The 22,914-nt window shown below is 39.6% G+C and overlaps 1 protein-coding gene across 2 annotated transcripts in view; it reads right to left on the reverse strand.

Annotated features, from left to right (window-relative positions):
• Nucleotides 1–22,914, reverse strand: part of LOC149179196 (methionine--tRNA ligase, cytoplasmic-like) — a 231,167-nt gene that overhangs the window by 178,813 nt on the left and 29,440 nt on the right. For both annotated transcript variants that reach the window (XM_089420561.1, XM_089420559.1), the window contains exon 3: nucleotides 22,604–22,671. In XM_089420561.1, the coding sequence (XP_089276687.1) occupies nucleotides 22,604–22,671 (68 nt within the window). The remainder of the gene's footprint in view (nucleotides 1–22,603; nucleotides 22,672–22,914) is intronic.

Raw genomic sequence — 22,914 nt, forward strand, 5'->3', positions numbered from 1 at the left:
AGAAAAAGAAGTAAACTGTTATAAGCATAGAACATACCATAACTTAACACAAACATCCTTGAAGAAAATCATCTCTCCCCATCTAGAAAAAGAAGCATTTTGTTTTGAAGAAAGAAGATCATCAAGAAAGAAAACGTCATCAAGGAGGCAACTTCAATTGTCAACAACAAAGGAGTAGTGGAAATCAACATCAACAAGAAGGCATCTAGTTGAAGATATCATCATCAAAGAAGCATCTTCACTTGACACGTAAGTATTGTATATTTTATGTCTCAATTTACAATGACTTCTTTCTGCAAGGAGAACAACAAACTTGTTGGCACATCGAATTACCTTGCATGGAAGAAGAGAATAGATTTGATCCTCATAGAAAATGAAGTTAGTGAATATGTCATAGGCTCAATCACCAAACCTCCTCAAGAGCAATCTCAAGCACTATCAAAGTATATGAAAGGAGAAGTAAGAGCTCAAAGAATCCTTATTGAGTCAATCAAGGATTCTCTCATTCCTTATGTAGCAAAGTTGAAGACAACGAAAGAGATCTATGAAAAATTGGTGGAATTGTTCTCTATAAGTACTGCAGGAGAAATTATATCGTTAAGAACCAAACTATACAAGATGAAAGTATCAAAGGAAGAAGGGGTAGCCTCATACCTTATGAAGGTATCTCAAATAAGAGATCAACTACAAGAGCTAGGAGAAGTAATGTCTGATCGAGAAATGACCACCATTGTGCTCAATGCACTACCAGATGAATGGGGCAACTTTGTATCAAGTATCTATGGAAAGAAGGAAACTACCCCATTCAATGATCTATGGTCATTATGTAAAATTGAAGAAACCAAATTGAAAGCTAAGAACGACATTGGATCAAGTGAGCAAACTCAAGCATATGCAACTATGGCAAGGAAGAAAGGGAAGTCTCGAAAAAGATTTCAAAAGAAAATCGACATGTCTAAGATTCAATGCTATGAATGTAATGAATATGGGCATTTCAAAAGGAATTGTCCTAAACTCAAGAAGGACAACAAAAAGAGAAAGGAAAGAAATGAAGCCCATGTCACTGAAGAAGTAGAAGAACCAGAAAAGAAGAAGACAAAGAAGGAGGAAGTGAAAGACCTTTACTATGACTAAGATAACATCATATACTTAGTTCTTTTCAGTTTGTAGAAGATAGCAGTCATGATGGAAAACATCACAAGTATGATAAGATGCATTGTAGTAGTGACTGAGATGGCATCGTAAGCAATCATCATGATAGAAAGGATATAGCACATGACATCATCATAAACATAGAAGGACAACCGAAGTAAGCAGTTTATATTGTTGGAGAAAGTCATCTAGAAAAATAGGAAGATAGTAGTTTGTCACACCTCATCATTAGGAAAGAAGCATTTCTAGAATGAGGATCATTAAGATCTTCCATCGAAATCTTTGTTAAAAGATTCGCCTCTACTTAGAAGAAGCGTCTCATAGATAGTCTACAGTCCACCAAGTGTGGAATCTACTGGTTAAAAGGATGAAGTTATATGGTGACAGAGGAGTGCAGCATGTCAAGTTGGTTGAAGCATTTTCATCTTCAAGCAAGGAAAGGAAGCTGCCAAAGGAAGTCTAGATGACCACATGAAGGAAGAGGTATGTATATATTTGGTATTAGATAAATAAAAGTCATGTAATCATATAGTTGCAGATAGAATGGTTGAATGCTCTATTTCATAAGCATGATTGAAGAAGGGAAACTTCCTTATGAAAAGATACATGAAGGCATGAATACAATGTGCCTGAACTCTTCTACATGATGACATTATATGACCTCATAAAGAAAAAGAGGTGGTTGGAAACCATGGTTCCTATGCTGAAGGGAACTGTGTATAGAAGATCCTAAGGAAGAAATATGTGAAGAAGATGAAACAAGAGCTCATGAAAGATGTATCTATAGTTACATAAGATAAGTGATCAACATCTCATAACAAGAAGGATTAGCTATGACATCTCAATGGAGAAGTTATAAAGACCCTAGCATGTATGTTGGAGAAGGAGAACCTTGGTAATATATGTCTTGGAGATGGATTCATACAGTATGCGAAAAAATGTTGATATTGCAAGAAGTTGATTTCATGACAAAGGGCCATCATAAAGAGGTAATGTTGATTTGATGTTCATTTTTTATTTTTGAAAGAAATCATCTAGTTGGATTGGAACAGGGCTACCAAAAGAGGGTTGTAGAAGTTCATCTACAACTAAGATTGGATGGAAGATCCTGAAAGAAACATGACTTGGAAAAGGTAGCAGTATAAAGGATAGCCAGATGATGACAAGAAGGTCACTTTCTAATGAAGAGAAGGATGACATGACTATTAGTTCAACACTATGTTTCATTGAACGAAAGTGATGAAGAAGATGGTCGATGCCCTACGAAGAAGTTATGAAAGATGATGGCTCCATGATGAAGACGTTGAAGTTCATCCATGACATGATGATGTAGAAAGGAGGAGCTCTACAAGCAGCTGATAATACCAAGATCTCCACCAAAGAGCAAATAGTTGTTGTTGTACACAAGTCCCTAGTTAAGAGGGAACTTGGATATATTCCTTTTATAGGAATGAGTAGATCCTCGCTAGTTGAGAGGGAGAGAAAGACACATCATTCTTGTCTTCTTTATGAAAAAAGAGTGGAGGATTGGTAAGCATCTGAGATTGATACCAAGACAAGAATGGTCCTAGAAAGACAAACCTTGTGAACATCCAGATGGGGTATGTGCCTTGAGAAACAATGATGAAGGTGTTTATAAATCATTTGTCTCCCCGGCATTGTGCTCTAATCTAGTGGAGAGATAGAGTTGTTAGTCAAGTCCTTGCTATATGACAATGTTGGTTTATATGATGAGATATGCTAACATAAGTTGAATAAATAGCTTATGGGATGGCTTATCAATCCGACTCTTCTTATGAGAATTCTTCAGTATGAGAATATCCATATACCTTTTATGTATTATGAATACCTCCCTAGTTAAGAGGGAGTGTTGGAAATTGTAACTAGGTTCCATCTTCATAATGTCTTGTGTAAATTTGATTTTTGTATTTTATGTAAAAGAGAAAAGAAATTTATTATTATTATTATTATTATTATTATTATTATAGCATGGGTTCCATGCTCAAGGTCATTTTATTTATAGGTCAAGCACCCACTAAGTGCTTCCGGGGCTTTGTCATGAAGTCAAAGAAGTCAATGTCAAATGTAAAGACTCTATTGGGCATGTTGTATCATGTAAAAGTGGTTTATTTAGAGTCAAAAGAGTCAAATGTCCTCCTCCATGATCAAGTCGGCCTAAAAGAAGATCATTCAGCCTAGCAATGACAAGTCGGCTTCATAATGACAATTCGAGCTCCAAGAAAAGGTTATATATACAAGGCATTCAACCACACTTGAGGACAATCCAATCAACTCACAAGAAGACAAGAAAAGAAGACAAAAGTCAAGTGTAGAAGAGAAGAACCCAAGGAAGAAAGATCGAAGCATTTTGGGGACTGTTTTGGGTTACATTGTCTCACACATGTGAGTAAACTAGGGCATCTTTTGCAGCAGCATGACCGAAACTGCAATCAATATAGAAGGTTGAAGTTTAGGGTTCAAAAGGATCAACTTGATAGCCGAGTTACTAAGGAAGAAGCAGCTCCTCAAGCGAAGGAAGAAAGAGACATTTCTCACCATCTTTTCCCACGTGTGAAGTTAGGGTTTTTGCGGTTAGGCCGAAAATTGCAGTCATAAGTTGCAAGGCTAAAAGTCCTGGTCAAAGGAAGAAGTCGCAACAGTTGTGAAGCAAGTTTGACTTGGGTTGAATTTGTGAGAAGCAAGTTCATCAAGGAGAAGTTTGACTTGGTCTTGGAGGGGTCTTTGTCACAGGTCTTAGGTCTTGGAATTCGCCATTTGAAGATTATATATGAAGAGAAGAATTCTTGTGGGTTTTCCTCTCTTAAGAGGAGAGATTTTGGCCCTGGCTAGCAGCCTATATTTTGTGTCCGCTTGTCTTACTGATCTTCATAGTTTGGTAGTTGTTTGATGATAAGAACACAATTATAATCAAGTGAAAAAAGAAGCTAATTACAAGTACATCAAGTTAAGTAAAAGAATATCACAAGCAATTATCAAAGTAAGAGAAATCACCCTAATCAAGTTGCCCTTGATTTTCTCAACAAGAACTACTCCAAGAATTACACTATGCCAAAACAAGGAAATTGGCGTCTAGGTACGATGGGATCAACTCCATTCAAACTATACAAAATGATTAGATAGGGTGGGATCACCTCCGCCGAAGCTAATCAAGAAGAAGTCTTAAACCCTCAGAGCCTCAGCTCAAGAAAACATAGATATCAAATCCAAATCGATGATGCCAAAATAATTCCAACTCTCCTCTATTTATATATTCCCTCATGGGGTTTCTCAAATGTGAGGCGTTGAAAGTGCAACCCCTGATTTGGGCTTTTTGCCCCAGCCAACCCAAAATTTACCCAATGTTGCCCCAAACATTAGATAATTGAGTTTTCCCCCTTTATCAAGACCATAGCCTACGAGGTTGGATAGGTTAATTCGTCCTCTCTAGGCAACTAATTCATAGGGGTTCATTACAAATTCTAATTTATTGTGTTTGTCATCATTGATGTAGTACTAGTTGTATGATTTTTTTAGTTTAAAAATAAAAATAAAAATAAAAAACTTGAATCTTGTTTGTATTTCATCCTTGTATGTTTAATTCACTAATTTGTTACATACATACATATTTCATCTTTGTATATTTTATTCACTAATTTGTTACATAGATACATAGATACATGAAGTGTCATTTTCTAGAATTGTTGTGTCTCGTGTTGGACACTCATATTTCTATGTCCTCCGTGTCCTATGTCGTCATGTCAAGTGACTAAGATAATAACCAAATGTGAAGATTTCAACAGTCCACACTCCATTGTAATTTGTGATAATTGTGGACCAATGACATCAACCTTGATTTTTGTTGCAACTTGCCAAGTATCTCTTACTCATTAGTGAAGAAGAAGGTTGATGTTTTTGCTTGATGAATTTGTTGATTTTTGTAATAAAGGAGGCATAAAAACACAATGTTTTGACCTTACACACACCCACAAAATGGGACTGTTGAAAAGAGAAACAGAACGATAGTGGAAATGCCCAAATACACGATACAGAGTATGAAAGTTCCAGACAAAATTTGGGCAAAAACAGTACATGCTTTATGTGTACTAGAAAAGAAAAAGAAAAAGAAAAATCCTGCAGAGGTTGTGCAGGATGTTACACCAAAAGAAGCTTGGTCTAGCATAAAACTGCAAATAAGTCATTGGAGAGTCTTTAGTTTTGTAGCTTATGTTCTTATTCTAGATGAAAGGAGGACCTGAGTCTCGAATTGATCAAAAATGCAGAAAATTGATTTTTGTTGGTTATCATGATGGATCGAAATCTTGCAGGGTATTGGATACTGGTACTAACTAGATAACCAAGTGGGAACAACATTATAGAAGAGAAACAATGATTCAATCTGATTCAGATTGAAATTCAATGTAAGACTGGTTTGAGGCTGAAAAATAAAAAATAGGATGAACAGCAATCATCAAGGGTTGGTCTACATGGTGCATACGATAATAAGGAGACAAATGTCCCCAAAACAAGCAGCAGCTGGGGCTGGTTCAGAGGCAAGAACAGAAAAGCACAGGCCAAACTGCCACTACACAGAGTAAGTATGTTGAGCATGTAAATTTTTCTTCAATTATTGTTATTCTCAATACTTATGAACCTTAGAGATATGATGAAGAAAAAGGCAGGCATGAGTGAAAGAGAGCCATCAAGAAAAACAATACTTGGTAGTTGGAACAGTCACCTCCAAGTAAGAAACCCATTGATTGTAAAATTGATTTACAATACTAAATAGTAAAATATAAAGCAGATGGATCATTGGTTAACCATAAGGCAAGGCTGGTTGCAAAGAAATCAAGGATTTGGCACAGCAAGAGAGGGTGGAGTATCAGGAGACATCCACATTTACAACAATGTTGGTGACTATCAAGTTGGCTCTAGCCATGGCTGATCAACTTGGTTGGAAACTGTAACAAATGTGTTGAAAATGTAACGATGGAAGGTCTTTTGCCTTGTGCCTCAGCCAGTGGAAGACCTCAACTTAGTCTTTTTCTAGCATGAATGCGAATTCATGAGATAGACTTCAGTTACGATCAGTTGATTTCCAGACTTCCAGTTTACTGGCATGGTCATCAACTTCACATGCGTAGTGTTGGAGCTTAAGTTCGTTGGAGTCCTCTTCAGTTAGACTTCAGGATGAGGTAGTAGTGACAAGTTCAGTTAGAGAGAGTTAAGACTCCAGTGTTGATTGGAGAGAGAACGAATTGAGTTCTCAGTTAACTCGCAATCACAACTAGATGAAATCGAGGAACTCGAGTTAGTTAATTGAGAGCTAGTCGAAGTATAATTGGGACTTGCTCCAGTTAACTAGCAAAAGAAACTCGTGACACTAGTGTGAACTGATATTCGACTAAGGCCTCCTCGCATGCAACGATTTCTATCTATAAAGAGAAGGACGAAGGCACAAGATCATATAGATCATTCTCTGTGTGTTAAGTGTGCATAATTGAGGAGAAATAGTGCGCATAGATTTAGGGGCCCAAGTGCGCAAGGGTTTAGGAGCCAGAACTGTGCAAGGATTGTAGAGCCAGAGTGCACAAGGATTGTGGAACAAGGGATCAGGATTCATAGAGCAAGTCAAGACTATCTTCAGCAGAGATCCAATTTGCAGGGCCGAGATCAAAGCAGGCAGAGATCAATTGTAGAGTTGAGATTAGTGAGGAGAAGCCTAGCGTTTTCTCAGTGACAGATTATTGGCTACAAGAGCAGCGTGTGAATTGTAATAGATCTATTTGCTCCAAGACAAACAATAAAATACCACAACAAAGAAAGCAAGTTTTTCTTTTTGGGTTTCCTGGGTAAACAAGTGTGTCGATTTTGTGTGTACGAATTTTTTATCTCGATTATTTTCCGCTGCATGTTCAACATTAAGAAACTTTGTATCTTGGTGAAAGGAAATTTGGTTTCAGTTTTCAGTTGCCTTGTTAAAATCTGTAAGTTCTATGCTGAATTTTAAAAATTCTTTGCAAAACTTGAAAGTACTTTGCAGAAAAATAAATAGAACTGAATTTACTTTGCAGAAAACTAAATGGAATTGGATGTTATATGTTGTTACAATTACTTAAAATGCAGATTTCTTTTTCAAAACTTTTCAGATCAACAATTATAGATAGAACATAAACTTAAGGATCATATGAAGACAGCCAAGCACAAATATGAGACACTGAGATTTTGGTCCAATGACCAGAGCAAAACCCCTCAAGGGGGAAAACCCAAATGATTCTTCTTCTATTAGATTTCTTCAATTGTTCAGTAGAGTACAAAGAGAGAGAGAATGAGAATGAATAAAGTCACTAATGTTTGATCAACTTGCAGCTAAAGTGCACTTGCTCTTTGCTTGAAGATCTCCTCCTTCTCTTGATCAGATCATGTCCTTCACACTTGCTTCAGTTCTTCCCTTGCTCTTTCTCTTCACTAGCTCTCACACTTCTCTTGCACACACTCAACACTTGCTCTCCTTCTTCACAATGGACATGCTACACTCAACTCTCACTTACCCTTGCTTAAATAGATGAGAAAGGAAAGGAGTTACAAAAAAAAATCATGCCTTGGTTCTTGTATTTAGCATTGGTGAGGGAACCTGTATCTGTTCACTCTTTTCCTCAACTGTTGGTTGTTCCAGCTCATCAACCTGTATTGTCGTTGTTTGCTCTGTCATTGCGCCTTGCCTTCGTTCTTCTTCCCGCTTCTACTTCTCTTCTTGTTCATTCCTCCTTAGCTCCTATCCTTCCTTCAGTTGTTGTTATGCTTGTTGCAATCTCAGTTTTGCTACCTGCAAGCTCTGCTTTTCTCTCTTCCTCCGCTCTGTTGTTTGTGTCCTCTGCTTCCTTTTGCTTCTGTTGCCAAAGTTGTCTGCATGAAGATTGAATCCGCTTTTACTCTGCAGCTTTGTTCTCCCTCTATTATGTCAGCAACTTCCTCTTTCCCTGATCTTGTATTGGATTGTTGCCTTCTGCTATTACTGTTGGACTTGTTGCCATGTTAGTGTTGAGTCTTGACTCCTTTTCTATGAGCAGTTGAGTGTCCGCATATATTGGCAAGTTAACTAGCACTTGCTCAACTACTTCCCCAGTACTGCTTTCAGTGGTCTCTCTTGAAGCAGCTCTCTTTGGTGCCATGGTACAATTACTGCTGGAGAGAAGTGCTTCACAAGTGTGGTACCTGTGGGACAAAAGGGACACTCATGGCAAGCAAACATTAGCTCTTACAAATCTAACTTCACAGCATGATCAAGCAGCAATCAATATGATGAGAGGGATTGCGCAATTTTGATCGATAGGGGTGACTGATTGACTGTGGGAATTGCGCACTACACAGTCCCAACGTCAGTGTGGAAGCTTGATGACTGGAACTGCGCAATGCGCAGTTCAATCTGGGCCAGGGTTGGCCAAGCTGGGAGACTGGCTCCTGGAACTGTGCAGCGCACAGTTGGAGCCAAGCCAGGACAAGATCTGCGCAATTCCAGAAGCCAAGGCAGAGGCCTTGAGCTCCCAGATTGCACAATGCATGCAGTGAAGTGTGAGATTCGGGCAAGGGGAGCCCAGATCTGCCCATGGGGAGTGAAAATCAAGCAGATCTGAAGGATGATGTGATGTTGGGTGCAGATCTGACTAAGTGTTGATGCATGCATGTGAAACAAGTGCAACAATTGATTAAACTGAAGGAAAACGAAGCATGTGAAGAGAGTCGCCACAATAGTGATCGTTAGTGCAAAATGGGAAAACTCATGCGACACTTGGAAAGGCAGACTATAACTTGAAACAACACTTCTACAAGCTAAAATAAGTTAAAACGCCAACAGTGATTCAAAGAAACAAGTGAAACAGCACTCTCACAAACTAAACAATGAAAGGCGACAAAAGACGATAAAATCAAAACTCACCCAGAAAAGAGACAACAATGCTCTGAAGGCTCCTCGATCTCCTTGGGAATGCTAGGCCTTGATGATCGAATGTACAAATGAGCTCTAGAGGCGTCCATTACATAGAATTGAGCAAATTGGAATTTATGACCAGATAGCAAACTACTATGTTAACCAGATAACTAATAACAATGAAAATCAAACTTACCTCATGACGACTTTCTCGTTCCATCAACATCCTTGTCGTCCATCTTCATTCGAATCTTCATTCATGCACCAAAGTGCCCAAGGATCGAACTTGATTACCAAGTTAACAACTTTTCTTCCGAAGTCTATACCGAATGTTAATCATTATTGTATATATATTCTAGAGAAAGTCTTAAATTCTTTATACATTCTTAAGTAAGTCAAATTTCATTCTTCTCAAGCATCATATAGCCATATACTTAAGCATATTTTATCCAACATGCATTCCTATGCTTTCGTCCGATCATCTATCTACTCATATATCTCACAAAGAGCCTACATCTTGACCCCTTGTATTCCTTCATCCCTTTACCAGTATTGACTCCACATTACATGGAATGCATACTTGTCATAGTGTTTGTCCCAAGAACCTTCCATAATGATGGTTCGTCTAGGATCAGGATGATCCACCTAAGCAAGATGACTACCTTTAACATAATGTTAGATAATGGTTGGATGATCAATATGCAAAATGGTCTATCTATCCATCTATCTAGATGATCTCTACATAGAAACTTAATCATGTAAACTCTATACATGCTACTACCATATGCTCCTTTCTATCATACTATGTTATTCTAAAAGAAAGATTAATCTTCTCATAGAACCTGTCAATCAATGAACTTTCTTTAGTAGTAAAGATCCTTCACTTCTTCCTTCTTCACCTTCTTCTCAGGTTCTCCCACGGCTTCAGTTGTATGAGCCTCACTCCTTTCCTTTCACTTATTGTTCTAATTGTTTGGACAATCCCTCTTAAAGTGTTCAAATTCATTGCATCCAAAACATTGCACTTTGGACATGTCTTTCTTCCTGGACTTACAAAACTTTCCTTTCTTCAGCGTCTTGACTCTGGCAAGAAAGGCTTGAGATTGCTCATCAAATCCAATATCATCTTTAACCTTGATCCTTGATTATTCCAATTTGCATTGTGCTCACAACTCATCAAAGGGAGTTGAATCCTTCTTGGAGTAGATTCTTATTGCAAAGCTGCTCCATTCTGGTGGTAATGCATTCAATACACAGATGGTTACTTCAAAATCAGTGATTGGTTCCCCAAGTCCTTGCAAATGGTCTCTTAGTTGAGAGACTCTCATGAGGAAGGATGCCACATCCTCATCCTTTGACTTCTTCATTTTGTACAACTTGTTCCTTAACGACATCTTTTGACCTGTTGTACTTACCGAATACAAATTCACTAGCTTGTCGTACATGGCCTTGGAAATCTTCAAATTTGCAACAAATGGAACAAGAGAATCCTTAATTGATTCAACTATGATCCTTTGATCCCTTACTTCCCCTTTCTTGTACTTTGTTAGTTCTTGTGTCCTATCTTTCTCTGGTTCAGTAATCTCCCCAGTAACATATTCCATTACTTCTTTTTTTGTCAGTATCAAGTTCCATGCTAGATATTTTGATTCCCCAATGAGCTTGTTGCTCTCTTTTCAGAAAGAACCCATATGACTTGAAGATTCAGGCATGATGTAATAATATGTTACTTGATGGACAAGATTCTCTTTGATGATGTCTCCAACCTTCTTAATTCTTTCAAGACCTTTGGAGAGTTCTTGATGATGTCTTTGAAACACGTTCCCTGGGATTCCTCCACCAACAGCTTTCAAGATTGATGCCTTACAAATAGAGTTCATTTTTCTATGAGATCAACACCCTCCTTACGAGATTGATGTAGTCTTGATCTTTTTCAATGTAGAAACCCTAGATTAGAAGGGCCTTCTACCAACGAGCCTTTCACTAGATCCCTTCAAGAGACAATTTTGTAGTCTTCTTCTTTCAGGCTTTGAGAGCTTCCTATCATTTGATCAGGAATCCTTTCTAGTGTCCTTTCTAGTTGCCTTCCTTGTTCACCTTAGCTCTGATACTATGTTAGAAAATGTAAAGTGACAACTGTTATATCTTATTTTCCTTAACCTTGATAGTGCTTTTGAATCTTTAGTTATCTTCTTTATCTTCTTTATATTCTTTAGTTGGGACTTTCATCAAGCAATATCAAGAGCAATAACAGTAACAAAAAGAGGACACGGATATAGGCTCTCAACCAAGGAAAAACCCCTCCAAGGGGAAAACCAAAAAACTCTTCTCTTCTTAGAATCTACTTCAAATGAGATACAAAGACCCAATGCCTAGACCAAGTCCTTCTCCCACTACCAAGTCAGCCATTTCTCAAGTCCTTCCTTTATTTTGCACCAAAATGCTACACCCTGCAACTTCGACCTGCAAGCTACAACACTGCTACTCGACATGCAACTTCGACCCAACAACTTCGTCCTAGAAGCTTCTTGGAAACCCTAATATAGCCTCCTCTTGACACCTACTTAGAGCAAGACAACTCTTCCAAGGTCAACAAGGTCAAGATAAGGGTTTTCCCTCTTCCCGCTGCCAAATTTTGCACTTTGTCCTACTACAACTCGGACCTGCAACTTCGGCCTGTTTTTGCAACCTAGAAATCCATAATGTCGCACATGTGAGAGAGATAAAGAATTGAAACAAGAAATTTTGTCCTTCTAGCTCCTTCTAGACCTTCGCTCTCCTTCTTCTGCCTTTCCTAGTTACAGATCGAACTCTTTCTTGTAGATCAAACTTGTGAGTGAGTGTGTGTCAAATGAAGTCAAGTTGCTCCTTTATATAGCCTTCTCAAGGGGTCGAATTCCCTCCTTTAGGCCAACTTGATGATCCCAGGGCCGACTTGTACTCTTGGAGATTCCAAGACTTTCTAGACTCAAAAATAATTCTTTTTACAATTACAAATTGCCTGGAAGGGTCTTATAAACATGATGTTGACTCCATTGACTCATGACAATAAATCCTAAGACCTAACAAACCCTAGAAGCACAAAGAACATGCTTTTACCTAGAAGACCATCAATAATGAGCATGAAACCCATGCTTTAATAATAATATTTTTTCTTTCTTCTTTTCTTGTTTGTTACATAGGATACATATTGAAATGAGTACAACAATTATGAAGACCGAAACTAGTTACATTTCTCAACACGCAAGCTTGTTTGATTCAGTTGGACACCCATGAAGATATTCTATATGCCGCCATAGCCACTTGGGAGCACCACAGGTCACTTGCTTGGAGATCAAGGGGCCACCATTGTTATTGGAGCCCTCCTATTCATCATGGCACATGAGGGACATTATTTGGCCTTCCAACGACCCTTCTAGCTACTTTTCTATCATTTCGACCATCTTGAGAGGCTAATTATTCATGTTATGGAGCTATTTGGTGGGCTTGTCACCAAAAGTATGTTATGTTGCACATTATTTTATTATAGGGGCATCATTAGACTAAATTAGGCTATTAGAACACCTTAGAGGATTGTATAAATATAAGAGAGGCATTCTCTCTCATTCATCATCACTTGGATTTGAATCTCTTTGGAGAAAAGAACTCGGAATTGCTATTGATGGACGAATTGGGGATTTACTAATGCATTTTGATGTTTGGATAACTGCTACCTTGTCTTGGGAGTTTCATTGTTGCAAATCTAATGGATGGATATAATCTTTTTGTCATGTAAGTGTTGTCTTATGCGAAATTTTTCATATTTATTTTCTAATGTATGGAACGTTATGTTTTGATTATATTTGTGCCCTAATCATTGATGTGAAATTCATGAACACTTGTAATCTTGGCTAGTTGCATATGTTACTCATCTTGGCAAGAACATCGAATTATTCTTAGGGGTGGCTTGATAAATTCCTTGTTGTGACCTTGTAGTTGCCTCTCTACATGATTATGGCACTTACCTTGCCCCTAAAAAAGCAAGCCTATTACTTGAGTCTCTCTTGTGAATGGGCCTTAGAAATAACTACATATCCTATCATTGACTTATCCCTCCTTGTGATTTCCTTATACCGGAACTCCTCCCATTTACGATTCTAGCACTTGCAGCTAACATGGGTTGGAAGATCCACCAGATGGACGTGAAGACAGCATTCCTCAACGATGTGGTTGAGGAAGAGATTTATATGGAGCAACCAGAGGGGTTTGAGACCTTCAGCAAAGACCCTCACGTTTGTTTGTTGAAGAGAGCTCTTTACAGGCTCAAACAAGGTCTAAGAGCATGGTACACTCGAATTGATAGCTACCTTCAGGGATTAGGCTTCACTAAGAGAGGTGGATGCCATCCTGTACTACATCACAATTAGAGGGCTTCCGCTCATTCTAGTGCTCTATGTTGACGATCTTATCTTGACTGAAGTAGACAACTTGATCCAAGATTGCAAGGTAGATCTTGCAAGAGAGTTTGAGATGAAGAACATAGGGCTTATGCACTATTTCCTTAGGCTGGAGGTATGGCAGGGTGATGGGGAAATCTTCTCGAGGCAGGGGAAGTACACTACAGAGATCCTCATGAGGTTTCATATGGAAAGGATTATAGGCCCATAACCACGCCTCTAGTCACAAACTGCAAGAAGTGGACACCAATAGAGCAGACCAAGTAGATGCCACGTTGTACAAGAAGCTCATTGGTTCGTTGATATACTTAGTTAACACACGACCTGACATATGTCTTTCAGTGAACCAATTGAGCTAGTTCATGATGGATCCTACTAGAGTTCATTAGGTTGTTGCAAAGCATGTTTTGAGATATCTTAGAGGCACTGCAGATTATGGATTATGGTACAGACATGTTGATGGAGAGAGGCTTCAAGGTTTTACAGATGCAGATTGGGCAAGGAGCTCCACAAATCAGAAGAGGACTTCGGGTTTGGGTCAGCAGTTGTTTCCTAGTTTAGCAGGAAGTAGAGATCAGTTGCATAGGAAGTAGAGATCAGTTGCACTTAATTCAGCAGAGGCAGAGTACATGGCTACCAGTTTGGCAGCATTTGAAGTTATCTGGATGAGGAAGTTGCTTGCGGGACTTTTCAGGCAAAGGATGGAGCCCAGTGTGATACACTATGACAGTCAGAGTTGCATTAAGCTCTCTGAGAATCTAGTGTTTCATGATTTCTCCAAGCATATTGAGATCAAGTATCATCAACTCAGACACTATGTGCAGAAAGGGATAGTGAAGCCATTGTACATTCCAACAAAGGAACAGACAACAAATATCTTGACCAAGGCATTAGCAAGAGGCAGTTTCATCTACTTCGGAGATAAGTTGGGAGTTGTACAGAATCCCTTTCTCACTAAGAGGAACTGTTGAAAATGTAGCAATGGAAGGTCTTATGGCTTGTGCCTTAGACCATGAAGACCTCGACTTAGTCTTTCTCTAGCATGAATGCGAGTTCATGAGAAAGACATCAATTATGATGAGTTGACTTCCAGTTTACTGGCATGGTCATCAAGTTCGCATGTGTAGTGTTGGAGCTTCAGTTAGTTGGAGTCTTCTTGAGTTAGACTACACAATAAGGTAGCAGTGGCAAGTTCTTATGGCTTGTGCCTTAGACCGTGAAGACCTCGACTTAGTCTTTCTCTAGCATGAATGCGAGTTCATGAGAAAGACATCAATTATGATGAGTTGACTTCAAGTTTACTGGCATGGTCATCAAGTTCGCATGCGTAGTGTTGGAGCTTCAGTTAGTTGGAGTCTTCTTTAGTTAGACTACATGATAAGGTGGCCGTGGTAAGTTCAGTTAGAGCAAGTTAAGACTTCAGCGTTGATTGGAGAGAGAACGAGTTGAGTTCTGAGTTAACTCGCAATCACAACTAGAGGAAATCAAAGAGGAACTCAAGTTAGTTGACTGAGATCTATTCCAAATGTAACTGGGACTTGCTTTAATTAACTAGCAAAAGAAACACATGACACTATTGTGAACTGATATTCGACTAAGGCCTCCTTGCACGCATCGATTTCTATCTATAGAGAGAAGGATGAAGGCACAAGACCATAGATCATTCTTTGTGTGTGGAGTGAGCAAAATTGAAGAGCAATAGTACACATAGCTTTAGAATTGAGCAGCAATAGTGCACATAGATTTAGGGGCCCATGTGCTCAAGTATTTAGGATCCAAGTGTGCAAGGATTTAGGAGCCAGAAGTGTGAAAGGATTGTGGAGCCAAGGATCAAGATTCATAGAGCAGGTCGAGACTATCTTCAGCAGAGATCAATTGTGCAGGGCCAAAATCAAGGCAGGCAGAGATCAATTGTAGAGCTGAGATTAGTGAGGAGAAGCATATTACTTTCTCAGTCAAAAATTGTTGGCTGCAGTAGCAGCACGTGAATTGTAATAGATCCATTTGCTTAAAGAACAATCAATAAAATACCACAACAAAGAAAGCAGGCTTTCCCTTTTGGGTTTCCTGGGTAAAACGAGCATGTCGATTTTGTGTGCATGAGTTGTTTATCTCGATTATTTTCCGCTGCATGTTGAAAGTTCAGAAACTCTGTATCTTGGTGAAAGTAAATTTGGTTTCAGTTTTCAATTGCCTTGTTTTCAGTAATTCATCTAAGTAGTGTGCAGAGTTTCAATAAAAATAACAAAATGAACATAAAGAAGACTTTTCCCAATGGAGATTTAGGGGAAGAAAATTGTATGTATATGCTGCAAGGATTCTGACTAGCACGTAAGGAGAATCTGGCGTGAAGGTTGGTAAGTCTGAGATGAGATATGTACAATTTCATTTAATTTAGTGAAATGTTTTCTGAGTGGTTGCCACCAACTTACATCTCTTTTATCAGATGTATCTGTTTGGTTGATTCACCGAATCGTATAATCAATATCTACTCTCCCTGTGTTAAAATTGGCAACTAGGGCCAAACTCCATGTGGATCACCTTATTTATGGCTTCTGATATTTTTCCTAGATTCCTCTCATCGAGAGGTGTACTCTCTCACACGTGTGGCTGAAAGGAAGACATCCTAGGGCAAGGAAGACGTAGAAAGCACGCTAGGGCAGCAGGTCATCTCTTTGACCAATGTTGACCAAGCGTTGACCTTCCAAGAGTGCGGATTGGGTGTGGTTGCCTCTCCTAGGCAGGTCGCAATTTTGGGCACGAAAATCAAGGTGATCTGACCTCTGGTTTGACCCGTGTTAACTGCCCTAGTTTAGGGCTGCAAGTTGACTTCAGAAATCTGCAAATTGACTGAACTTTTGGGGTTGTTCAAGGGTTATTTCTTCAGGCTGTTCGAGGACAAGTTGACCAGAAATTGACCAAGTATTTTAGAGGTCAATTTCAACTAGTTTGACCAAGTTTGACTTTGTTGATCTAGGGTTTGTTGCTGCTGATATAAAATTACAGAATTCAGATTTTGTACTATTTCTCTTTGCTGAACTATTGAAGATAAAAGAAGATTTGATCAAAGGGTTTCCCCGCATTGGGGTTTGTCCCTGGCTAGCCGCCACATCTTGTGTCTCTTGTCTTGGCTTGTTTTCTGTTGATCATTTAATGTTCTATCTGCACTTTACTTAATGTATATGTGATTGCTAATCTATGGCTAATAAGAAGAAAAATAAGTAAATTGCTCTAAGCATAGAACATACCATAATTTAACATGGTATCAGAGCTGAGGTGAAGACAAAGCCCAAGCAAGAGCAAGAGCAAGAGCAATCACCGAAGAGAAGGTTGGCAAGGCTATCTTAAAGAAATCATGGGGTCCTCAACACACTTCCCTGCTGAAGACAAACTCCGTGAGAAGTCTGACTATCACGGATGGAAGATGTCTCTCGATCTAACATTAGAAGAGCAAGAAGTGTTGAACCATGTGAAAAGCGAGATTGTTGAGCCTCCATCAAATGCATCCGTTGCTGCTAGGAACAAATGGACCAAGGGAAAAGTCAAAGCAAGGAAGATCATTCGGGACTCTATCGACAAACGCTTGGTGGCCTATGTTTCCGCGCTGAACACCTCCAAGGAAATCTATGATAGACTGATGAGTTTATTTAAAGTTAATGATGCAAATCAAGTCTTGTTTCTCATAAATACGCTAAAGGAAATTAAGAAGGGCAAAGATGAAAATATGCAAGCATATTTCTTAAGGATCACCAAGATCAAGAACGATCTCCTATCTATTGGGGAAGTAATTCCTGACAAGGAAATGACACTCACAACTCTTGGAGGACTGCCATCTGAATGGTATATATTCAGGACTACTCTTCTCAACAATAACGTAATTCCTAGATTTGAGGAATTAATGGCCAGATGCATTCAAGAAGAAACGAGGATGGAAGAGCAAGAAATGCCCATACTTAAAGGTCATCCCTCTGCCTTTTCTTCTCATACTAAAAGAAGAAACAATTCCAGGGCTAAATTCAAAGGAAAGGCTGGACCAAAGGGTGGAAGAAAAGGACGATGTTACAATTGCAATAAAACGGGTCACTATGCTAGGGAGTGCCCTGATAAAAGGACTCACACCGTGACGATGATCAAAATCCCTCTCAAGGCAATCAAAGGAATGGCAGATCAAATGGCAGAGGTAAAATAAGTGTCGGAAATCAAGGAAGAGGACAAGCATTCAATAAGGCAAGAAATTCCAGGTATGAATCTAACACTGTTAACAATAAGCAAGATGAATATTATCTACTAGCAGCTCTATCTACTACTGCTCCCCCGAACTCGCAGGGAAATTGGCTTATTGATAGTGGTGCCTCAAGGCACTTCACTGGTTACAAAGAAGCTCTCTATAATCTAACAAAGAAAGAAACCAACCTGGAAATTGTTCTTGGAGATAATTCAAAATATCCCGTGAAAGGCATAGCAAATGTCACTCTTCAATTGAATCAAGGTAATACCATCCACTTACAAGATGTATTATATGTACCTGATCTCAAAAAGAATTGGTTTCCATTTCGGCAATGGACGACAAAGGCTACAAGGTGGCCTTCAACGATGGCAAGGTACATGTATGGAAAAAGAACTTTAAAGATTCTTTTACTCTTGGGTTTCGAGTTGATTCATTATATCAGCTTGGTGGAAGTCCGCTGGGTGTCATGTCTTGTAACACATCTCTTCAATCTGAACTATGGCATTGGAGGTTTGCTCACCTTCATTATAAAGCTCTACCTGATGTATGAAAAATGGTGACCGGGATACCCGAGTTCAAATTAGAGCAAGAAGGTGTATGCCCAGGATGTGCCGAAGGGAAGCTCAAAAAGGGACCATTCCCCTCAAGTCAAAGCAAGACCTTCGATATATTGCAGTTGGTTCACTCAGACATATCCGATATGATGCCTGTGAACTCCTTGGGAGGAAATTTATATTACCTCACTTTTACAGATGATTATTCTCGCAAGACTTGAATATACTTCTTGAAAAAGAAGGATGAAGTGTTCTCCTAGTTTCGGCACTTCAAAGCCTTGATCGAGAATCAAACCGAAAAGAAGATCAAGATCTTAAGGACTGATAATGGGACTGAATATGAATCCAATGAGTTTCATGACTTTTGCAAAGAGGTTGGCATTAAAAGGGAGACTACTATGCCATATACTCCTGAACATGATGGTGTGGCGAAAAGGAAGAATCGTACAATTGTGGAAGTTGTCCGTTCTATGCTCCATGATCAAAGACTTTCAAAGTTTCTATGGGCTGAAGCTACAAATACCGTTGTATATGTACAAAACTGATGCCCTCATCAAGCATTGGGTTCCAAAACTCCCGAAGAAATGTTCATCGGTAAGAAACCTGACATATCTCATTTTAGAATTTTTGGAAGCCCTGTATATTTTCATGTGCCTAAGAAAAAAAGGAATAAATTAGGTGCATCTGGAATGAAAGGAATCTTCGTGGGCTATAGCAAAAATACTAAGGGCTATAGAATCTACGTAGCTGGTCAAAGGAAAGTCAAGATTAGTCATGATGTCACCTTTGACAAAGATATAGCTCTTAGCAAGGTAGACAATCTTCCTACTTTAAGGGGATCTAAAGACGCTGACACTGAGGAACCGAAGGAAAAAGAAGATGAGAAGATGCCCGATGTGGAAGAACCTATGGATTCTATTGATCCTCCTCCGCAAGAGCCTTCCTCTTCTAGGAAGAGGCCTTCATGGCTTAGGGGAACACTTGATGACGCTGAAGGACATATTGCACCCCAAGGAACCTTACGTGAAAGTAAGAAGTCGAACAGGTATCAGGGATACCTAACCATCATGAGCACGATCATCCAAAATGAGCCTTTGTCATTCACAGATGCCGTCAAGCATCAAGTATGGAAGGATGCTATGACCGAGGAATATGAGTCCATTATGAAAAACGATGTTTGGGATGTGGTCCACAGACCCCCAGAACAAAGCAATTGTCACTTCAAAATGGCTTTACAAGATAAAGCATGTAGTTGATGGAAGTGCGGAAAAGTATAAGGCTCGTTTTGTCGCTCGTGGTTTCTTCCAGAAGGAAGGTATAGACTATGACGAGATATTTGCACCTGTTGCCCAATATACCACCATCCGCTCGATCATAGCCCTTGCTGCTTCGCAAGGATGGAACTTACATCAGATGGATGTCAAGACTGCGTTCTTACATGGTTCGATCAAAGAGGAAGTCTATATGGAGCAACCCGAAGGATTTGAGGTTTATGATCGAGAATCTCATGTGGGCTAAAGCAAGCACCCCGAGCATGGTATGAGAGGATCGATAGCTACTTGAGGAAGTTGGGATTCACGAGGAGTGAAGCCGACCCTAACCTTTACTTTAAGGTTATAGATGACAAGCCTCTCATACTGGTGCTATATGTTGACGACCTCTTTCTAACAGGGGCAAACCCTCTCATTCACGAATGTAAGAGGGAGTTGGCTTCTGAGTTCGAGATGAAAGACCTAGGACTTATGCACTATTTCCTAGGACTGGAAGTCTGGCAGAAACCATGGGAGATTTTCCTATCTCAAGGAAAATATGTGGTGAAGATATTGGAGAGATTCGGCATGGTGGACTGCAAGCCCGTAACTACCCCGATGGAGCTTGACTTCAAAAATTAAGCGGTAGTGCTATTGGACCTGTTTTACGAAATGCTACCGAGTATTGTCAACTCGTCGGAGCATTAATGTTCTTGGTGAACTCCCGTCCAGATATATGCTTTGCAGTCAACACATTGAGTCAACATATGTTTGAGCCTCACCACTCACATTGGATTGGAGCCAAGAATCTGTTGAGATATCTTCGTGGCACATTCACTCATGGGTTGAGATACACTGCCGGAGATGTGAGACTACTTGCCAACTTGGGTATACTGATGCTGATTGGGCAGGCAGTGTGGTGGACCGAAAGAGCACTTCCAAGTGCTGTTTCTCTTTGGGATCTTCCTCAATATCCTAAATGAGCAGGAAGCAAAAGTTAGTGGCTTTGAGCACCGCCGAGGCAAAGTACATTGCTGCTAGAATGACCTCCTGAAAGCTCTTCAGTGCGTTGTTTCGATTTACATTGGATACCACCGTGATTCTGTGTGACAACCAGAGCGGGATCCGTTTATCAAAGAATCTTGTATTTCATGATCGCTCCAAGCATATCGATATCAAGTACCACTATATTCGAGATATGGTGCAGCGAGGAGCAATAAGGCTCCAACATATCGGTACAGATGAACAGGTCGCCGACATTTTGACAAAGCCCTTAGGAAAGGTCAAATTCCTGACTTTCCGAGAACGACTTGGTGTCATTCAGAGACCCTCTTATGAGGGTCGAGTATGATGTATTGAGCTCTGGGAGCTCCCTTGCGACATGTGACCATAGGGCGACTCACCATCGCCTGGTGGTGCCTATGTACAGGGTAAAGGTTCAACCTTCCCTTGAGACACCCTGTGGCAACTCTGGAACAGGATGATTAGTTCCCGTGTGGGCCTGGATGATCCGTTCTCTGTGGCGACTGTGGAGCAGGATGATTAGTTCTCCTGTGGGCCAGGATGATTAGTTCTCTGTGGCATCCACTGGACAGGATGATTAGTTCTCCTGTCGAGGCATCCTACCCATGCAGTCTGGGACTCATGGGAAGTACCTCTCATCCGATCAATGAGCAGGGAAATAAGGATAGGAACCATAGTAGTACTATAGATGGACGCATCGATGTATTTACCGTACTCCCTATGGTAGGATAACCTCCATTGATCTGGGATCAATGATACTGATCTGGGATCAGTGAGAGTGGTTCACACTCTGAGACTGACTTCAAGTCAGTGGAGGATGGTATGATACATCCTCGATCATTTCTTCTTCTTCATAGTTCGAGCAGAGAAAAGCAGCGCAGAGCAGAGTGGGGTCAAGCTGTACAGGACAAAGCATTTGATGGATGGATAGCAGCAACGATCTGACAAATTGCAGATGAAGTTCTCCCTAGTTGAGAGGGAGTGTTAAAATTGCCAACTAGGGCCAAACTCCATGTGGATCACCTTATTTATGGCTTCTGATATTTTTCCTAGATTCCTCTCATCGAGAGGTGCACTCTCTCACACATGTGGCTGAAAGGAAGATGTCCTAGCCTCTAGGGCAAGGAAGACGCAAAAAGGAGGACGCTAGGGCAGCAAGTCATCTCTTTGACCAGCGTTGACCTTCCAAGAGTGGGGATTGGGAGTGGTTGCTTCTCCTAGGCAGGCAACAATTTTTAGCACGAAAATCGAGGTGATCTAACCTCGGGTTTGACCGGTGTTGACTACCCTAGTTTAGGGCTGCAAGTTGACTTCAAAAATCTGCAAATTGACTGAACTTTTGGGGCTGTTCAAGAGTTGTTTCTTCAGGCTGTTCGAGGACAAGTTGTCCGGAAATTGACCAAGTATTTTAGAGGTCAATTTCAACTAGTTTGACCAAGTTTGACTTTGCTGCTCTAGGGTTTGTTGCTGCTGATATAAAATTACAGAATTCAGATTTTGTACTATTTCTCTCTGCTGAACTATTGAAGATAAATGAAAATTTGCTCAAAGGGTTTCGCCGTATTGGGGTTTGTCCCTGGCTAGCCGCCACATCTTGTGTCTCTTGTCTTGGCTTGTTTTTTGTTGATCATTTAATGTTCTATCTGCACTTTACTTAATGTATATGTGATTGCTAATATGTGGCTAATAAGAAGAAAAATAAGTAAACTGCTCTAAGCATAGAACATACCATAATTTAACACCCTACAACCTCTCTGCATATATGTATGTATAATCTTTATATCTCTTATATTTCTATCAAAATTCTGTAAGGATGTCATCATTGTTGCTCATCATTCTTTACGAACTTGTCTTAATGAGTTTAATATTTATTTCAACCCTAAACATCTGCATTCCCTCCTTCACATCCGCCTCTTGTTTTGCAATAACTGCCATTTCATGATTTCTCAAAATGTACAAAGAAGATCCAATCATTTTTAGGAAAAAGTTTACAAAATAACAAAAATCATTCATAATATGTATTAAGAAAGTAGTACCTGAATTTGAGCTTTAGAAAACATTTCTTGTGTCTCTGAATTTGACTCAACAGCCTTCTCTCTGGTTGCTACAATTTCAAATATAAAAACTATACAAGGTTAAGGTAGCATTTAAGCTTCCAAGCCTTTCTACATAAACAGACCAAGAGTAAAAGTTCTCACATCATTATTGCGGAAAAAATCAAACAAAACCCATGCCATAACTGAATCAAACAAAAGTCAAGCTTTGCTCCTATAATATTCCTAAATCAAGGAACAAAGATAAGAATTTTTATAAGCATAGTCCCCAATATCCATGCTAAATGCATGTC

Source organism: Pinus tabuliformis, chromosome 4_1, assembly GCF_031772625.1.
Source record: "Pinus tabuliformis cultivar Carrire ecotype Pingquan chromosome 4_1, CPIR1, whole genome shotgun sequence".
Classification (NCBI taxonomy): domain Eukaryota; kingdom Viridiplantae; phylum Streptophyta; class Pinopsida; order Pinales; family Pinaceae; genus Pinus; species Pinus tabuliformis.